At 51.5% G+C, this 6,355-nt stretch overlaps 1 protein-coding gene across 4 annotated transcripts in view; it reads right to left on the bottom strand.

Moving 5' to 3' along the window:
* Nucleotides 1–2,558: 2,558 nt before the first annotated feature.
* The window catches only part of Aldoa (aldolase, fructose-bisphosphate A), a 5,180-nt gene continuing 1,383 nt past the window's right edge, over nt 2,559–6,355 (bottom strand). For 3 of the 4 annotated variants that reach the window (XM_010617345.2, XM_010617346.3, XM_010617347.2), the window contains exons 2-9: nt 5,138–5,270; nt 4,845–5,056; nt 4,185–4,239; nt 3,907–4,067; nt 3,513–3,596; nt 3,235–3,409; nt 2,933–3,132; nt 2,559–2,846 (exon numbers count right to left, since the gene is read on the bottom strand). In XM_010617345.2, coding sequence (XP_010615647.1) covers nt 2,751–2,846; nt 2,933–3,132; nt 3,235–3,409; nt 3,513–3,596; nt 3,907–4,067; nt 4,185–4,239; nt 4,845–5,056; nt 5,138–5,249 — 1,095 coding nt within the window. In that variant the 5' untranslated portion in view covers nt 5,250–5,270 and the 3' untranslated portion in view covers nt 2,559–2,750. Of the gene's footprint in view, nt 2,847–2,932; nt 3,133–3,234; nt 3,410–3,512; nt 3,597–3,906; nt 4,068–4,184; nt 4,240–4,844; nt 5,057–5,137; nt 5,271–5,447; nt 5,602–6,355 lie in introns of those variants that run through there. The other variant, XM_010617344.1, reaches the window with a different exon arrangement.

Here is a 6,355-nt window from a genome sequence, read left to right as displayed (position 1 = left end):
TTTTTTTTTTTTTTTTTTTGGTACCGGGGATTGAACTCGGGTCCTTGCTCTTGCAAGGCAGGCCACCGAACCGCTGAGCTAAATCCCCGGCCCCATCTCGCTACAATCTTGACGGGTGCAACTTTGTCTTGTTCAGTGTTGCAGTGGCAGTCCTGAGGCCTGGCACCGTAGACATTCGTACATATTTGCTCAGTGGATAGAAAACACCCAGCCCAAATCTCTTCCCACTGCCGCTGTGAAATCTTTGCGAGGGAGGCGCTCGGAAGCTCTGCTGGAAAGGAGCCCGCCTGTCTCACACGATCCCCCGACCGGAATGGTCCCCTACAGCCTTTTTAGCTCTACTGTCTGAAAGTTTTATTCCTTTTTAAGAAACTGGCGCAGGGGTTTAAAAGTTACTTTTTCGTGGTTGCATAGCTAAAAATTTGGGAGTTTGAACTTGTGTGTGTAGTGCTTTTTTATAACATGTTTGCAGTACGTAAGATTCACTATGGGGAGTTGGTACAATGCACATGGTAAATTCTTCCATCTTCCTTTCTCCTCCATCTCTTGATCCCGGGGAGTTGAACCGGGAAAGGTGTGTCCTTGTTAGTTTCTGGAATTCAGTGTCATAAAATTAAGACCAACACTTCCTAAACTGGCATTATGAAGTCCCCTGCCTCCCTAGTCCTTGCTGCAGGAGGATGAGCTATTATCTTTTTTAATGTTTTTTCGGGGATCTAACTTGGTGGCAGGAGCCGGAAACCACTGAGCTAAATCCCTGGCCCTACGAGCTATTATCTTTTAATACTTTTTGGCTCTGCCTTGACTCATCAGGGTCCCTTTTGAAATGTCCTTTCTACCATCTTCTACTAATCCTCAATTTTATTAGCTTTCAGATTTTTGTTCCCAGTTGAGAGGCTAGGCAGATAAAGCCAGAAATTGGAGGGGTACTAGATTTTTTTCCCAGTTGTGGGGATTGAACCCAGGTTTTTGCTAATGCTAGGCAAAAAGCTCTATCATGGTTTACACCCCCACACCAGATTTGGTTCTGGCTATAGGCAGCAGACAAATGTGCAGAGGGAGAGGTGTTTCAAAACTATTGTGTGAATCACTGGGGATTCTATCCTGCAGGTTCAAAGGATCAGAAGTCAAGATTTTTTTGCTGAGAGCTCAGAATGGAAAGGGCCCATACCAGGAAAGCATGGAGAGGAGGTTGCAGGCCACTTGGGAAATGAGATTAACCAGTTACATAGTTCTGGCTAGAATCTGCAAGAGCTATTACTGTAGAGTTGATGCTACACCTGACTGGATGATTTGAAAAGGTTCAAGGCACAACTCATGCAGTGTGAGCCTTTCATTCTGATTTCCTGAAATGCAGCAGCTACAGACCGATATTTCCTTTCAGTGCTGGTGATTGAACACAGGACCTCATGCAGGATGGGCAAGTGTACTCCACAAAGCCAGGAACCCAGCTCAGAAGCTCAGTTCTTAACCTGGACCCTGAGCTTGTCAAGCTTCTGTGTCTATACTCAAGGAGGTAAAGGAAACAATTCCAAGTTCTTAAAGGTTTCCAACCCATAGGACTAACATTTTTTTTTTTTTGGTAATGGGCATCAAACTTGTGACCTTGTGCTTGCAAGGCAGGCACAGCACTGAGATACATCCCCCAGCCCTCTTAAGTCCCATCTTGTGTTGTAGTGGGATAACAAAACAATAGCTCAATAGCATAGATTAAGGAGCTATAGATTAAACATCCTATTTCCACCAAGAAGGAATGTAGTGTTGAGTAAAATAACCACAAGCATAAACCAGGAGCAACATCACCTACTCATATAGAACACCATTATGTTGCCGGGCCGAGGAAAAGTCAATTTGTTTTTGTCATGAGGGCCTTCTGCATACCTGGGTTTGGGGTCTAAAAATGAGGCCATGAGTTGAGCGTGGTTCCACACACCTGTAATCCCAGTTGCTTGTGAAACTGACACAGGAGGATTTCAAGTTTGAGGTTAACCACTACATGGCAAGATCAAGGCCAGTACAAACTACACAGTGAGAATGTGACTCAAGAAAGAGCGCCACGCCACGGCTGTAGTCTTCTACTTGTGCACTCATACTGCATTCTCCCATGACTTGAGAATTTTGCCAGGTGTGGTCATGCACACCACCTAACACTTGGGAGGCTGAGGCAGGATCTCCTCTGATATCTGAGGCCAGCCCAAACTAGAGTGAACCTATCTTAAAAAAAAAATAAATTATATATATATATATATATATGGATTTAGCTCTAACATATGTATATGTATGGGATTTAGCTCCATGGCAGTGCACCTACTTAGTGCAAAGTCCTGAGTTCAATTCCCGGTACCCCAAAGAAAGAGACACACACACATTTATAAAATCACAAACTTCTTCAAAGCCCTGGGGAATTAAGAAACAGAACAGGGAAGTCCTACCTAACCCCTTTATCTACTTCCTGTCAGGAAAGATGAACACAAAACAAGAGCTCTTTCCTCTTCTGGGCTCAGCTACTCCTCAGGCCCACCCCTGACCTGGATGCCACAAGACACACACACATCAGACCCCCTTAAATAATTGTTTATTGGCAGTGGGCTGGAAGGAGTGCTGAAGTTAGCGTACACAGACAACACCACACACCAGAGTCACAAGGGAGGCAAGAGTGATGGGAAAGCTTGGAGCCCCGAAGAGGCCCCCTCTTGAGTGTCAGCGGTGCAGGGGCCTGGAGTGTTGGGGGGCAGCTTCAGAACCTTAGCTTAGTAGGCATGGTTAGAGACGAAGAGGGACTCACTGGCTGCAGCGCCGGCCTGGCCACTTGGAGTGTACTTTCCTTGACAGGCAAGGCTATTGGCCTAAGAGGGAGAGGAGCCAGAGTGAGGTCTCTTCTCAGAGCCCCTGCCCACTCCCCCATCCCCACCCACACTGCGCCTGGCCTTACCAAGGCTCGCTTGATATATTCCTCCTGGGCAGCCTTCAGGTTCTCCTTCTTCCCTCCCCAGGCCTTTAGTGCAGAAGCCTGCAGGGCCCGACCATAGGAGAAGGTCAGAGCCCACGGCTTCAGGAGGGGACACTTGTTGATGGCATTGAGGTTGATGGATGCCTCTTCTTCGCTCTGTCCTCCAGACAGGAAGGTGATCCCTGCAAACAGAGGCGCAATAAGGAGGGCTGTTAGTCAGAGACCCAGGTGTGTGGGTTTAGTTCATCTACTTCCCTGAGGCCAAGGAGAGGGGGTGGGCTCACCAGTGACAGCGGGGGGCACTGTGCGGCGCAACGCAGTGACAGTTGCCATGGCAATCTCCTCATGGGAATACTTCTGGGTGCAGGCATGGCCTGGGGTGACCATGTTGGGCTTCAGCAAAGTGCCTTCCAGGTAGATATGGTGGTCACTCAGAGCCTTGTAGACAGCAGCCAGCACCTAGAGTGGGACAGGGCCAAAGTGGGGTGGGTACTGGATGACAAGGACAGGGCCAAGGCTCAGATGTCCACCCTACCACACCACCCAGGGAGAGACACCCTACCTTCTCAGTGACATACTGACAGCGCTTCAAGTCATGGTCCCCATCAGGGAGAATCTCAGGCTCCACGATGGGCACGATGCCATTCTGTGGGGAGGGACAGGGTAGTCAGGAGCTCTCCTAATCTGGAATGCCACAGCCATTAGCCAAGATCTAACCTTAGCGGTGAGATGGGCCCTGTGCTTCAAAGCTCTCAGCGCCATTACTGGAGGCGGGCTCTGCACAGACCCACCCACACAATTCCCACTGGGCTGCTCTGCCTTGCACTGTTCCTCGGATAAGCCTGGCGCTGGGTGGGTGTGGGGACCACAGGTATCTGGGCAGTCGAAGGCCCCATGAGTCCACACTGGAAGCAACCCAGGTGGCAAGTGGCCTAAGGGGGAATCTGCAGCCCCACCTGCTGGCAGATGCTGGCATAACGGGCCAGAACGTTGGCATTTTCCATGATAGCAAGGGCTGAGGGAGTGTGTTCTCCAATCTTCAGTACACAGCGCCACTTGGCAAAGTCAGCTCCATCCTTCTTGTACTGGGCACAGCGCTCAGACAACCCATCCAGTCCTAAAGAGAAGGTGTGGGAGAGGGGCATGGGGCTCTAGTCTTTTAGTCTTTCTCGCACCCAAGCAGGAACCACCTTTGGCAGGATGGGCTCGCAGGGGAAGGAGCCACAGAACTCACCTTGGGTAGTGGTCTCGCCATTCGTTCCTGCCAGGGGTACCACACCCTTGTCTACCTGTTGAGGTGGATGAAGGCCATGATCTCTGGCACCTTGTCCTTCCCTGAAGCTCCCCACTTCCCTCAGTCTCATGTGACTTTGCATGGTTTGCACTTTTCTTTTGAGACAGGATCTCACTACATAGCTCAGGCTGACCTTGAACTCATAGGAAGGATCCACCTGCCTCAGCCTCTGAAGTTACGTGATTAGTGTCCTACCAAGCCTAGGTGCAAATCCCGAGCTTTTCCTTCTTTTAACATTTTTAAACTTTTGTGGGGCTAGAACTGGGGATTGAATCCAGGGTCTCTTTTTTTTTTTGAAGCAGACTTGCTAAACCACTAAGTTGCTTTGGCTGGACTCAACACTCAATTCTTGGGCCAAGGTTTTTAGCTCAGTGGTGCTGCCACCTGCCTCACAAGAGCAAAGAAACTGATTCTTTTGCCTCAGCCTCTCGCTGCCTGATACGTACACCACCCTGGCTTTAATCTCAGCATCACAAGAAGTGCCAGCTAGATGCCCTGAGTCTGGGGCTGACTCCACCCAAGTCTCTAGACCTCCAACACAAGGTTCATGTTAATCTGCACCTCTTGTCCCCAGATGCATCTCCAGCCCTATCCTCTCACCTTGATGCCAACGACCCCACCCTTGGATTTGATAACTTGGGGGAAAGGGCGCCCATCGTCCGCCTTCTGGTAGAGCGTCTCATGGAAGAGGATGACGCCCCCAATGCAAGGGTTCACGCGGTCATCAGCAGTCAGCAGCAGCTGGCGGTAGAAGCGCCGGTTCTCCTCTGTGTTCTCAGTGCCAATAGACTGCAGTCGCTTGGCAATGCTCCCTGGAGGGTCATAATGGCAGAATAAGGGGACCAGCCTGTCACTCCCTCCCCCTCCCCCCACCACTCCTACTTGTTCCGCACCAGTGGACTCATCTGCAGCCAGGATGCCTTTGCCCGGGGCCACAATACGGTGAGCGATGTCAGACAGCTCCTTCTTCTGTTCCGGAGTCAGTGCTGGGTATGGGTAAGGCATGGTGCCGGCAGTTGCAAGTTCCTGGGTGGAGGAAGTGGAAGAGGGAGGAGTGGTTAGCTGGACTTCACCGTGTGCTCCCAGGGAGCAGAGCCCCTTGCGTGGAGGTCAGGGTAAATGTTCCCTACTTCCCCTGCCCAGGCAGGTCCCCAGATCTCCCTGCGCCAAACTTCCCTGTACTAGGCCTGCCTCCGCCTGTACCTTTCCTAACTCTGTCTGCTGCTGGGTGTTGCCCAGCTGAGAGTGGGGTTGCCCACTGGCAACTGTGGGAAAGGAAAAAGCCAAAGCCACGGACAGGCAGGTCATGTCGAAGCTGAACCCTTCTGACCTGCGCGTTGCCATTGGGTCACTCTGCCTAGAAACAAAAACGAACCAGAATGTTTTAGAATTTAAAGGTCACAAACAGAAAACTCAACAGCCTCATGTGAAAAGGCCCAGAGAGAAAACGTCTGTGTTTTGTACCAAACAGTAATCCAGTGACCAGATCTGTGCCTAGAACACACTTACTGGGGGTGCCCTTCCAATTTACCCGGGATCCCACGGCTGGCTCAGGCTCCCTCCAAGGACACCCCAAGGTCACGCTTCTCCCATCTCGGCGAGGAAAGGCGTTAGGGCAAGGGCATTGTGGAAAGGTAGGAGGGCAACCAAGCGCCGGTAAGGGGCAGGGGAACAAGCCTAGCCCAGGTGCAGGAAAGGGTGAGGTTCGCGTTTCCACCGTTCACATCCAGAAAAGGGATTTGAAGGAGAGGCAAACATCCCACTCCTTCCCAGAAAAATGCCTGTCCGCGCGGCTGCAGCTGCTGCAGACTCAGAACCAAGGTCACAAAATACGGAAAGACAGGGAAAGGTTAACTGGTCCTCAACGCTGCTCAGGGCTTTCCCCTCCTCTCCAGTCTCCCAGGACAGGAGCCACCCCCTCGGGGGGACCCGGGGCAGTATTCGAACTGGCCTCCTCACTCCTCCTGGGATCCCCGCAGAGGCAAGAAGCCCCCTAATACTTTGCACCCGGGGCTGGATGCCAAACCGGGGTGGGGGCAGTCCTCCATCTCGCCCTGCTTCCTCCCCCGCCATGACTCAGCGCGGAGCGGCCGCGTTGCGCAGCAGATCCG

The sequence above is a fragment of the Fukomys damarensis genome, unplaced genomic scaffold (genome assembly GCF_012274545.1).
Source record: "Fukomys damarensis isolate Sample0158 unplaced genomic scaffold, DMR_v1.0_HiC HiC_scaffold_34, whole genome shotgun sequence".
Taxonomy (NCBI): Eukaryota; Metazoa; Chordata; class Mammalia; order Rodentia; family Bathyergidae; genus Fukomys; species Fukomys damarensis.
Note: the sequence above shows the minus strand (reverse complement) of the source record. Positions and strands in the feature narration are given on the sequence as shown.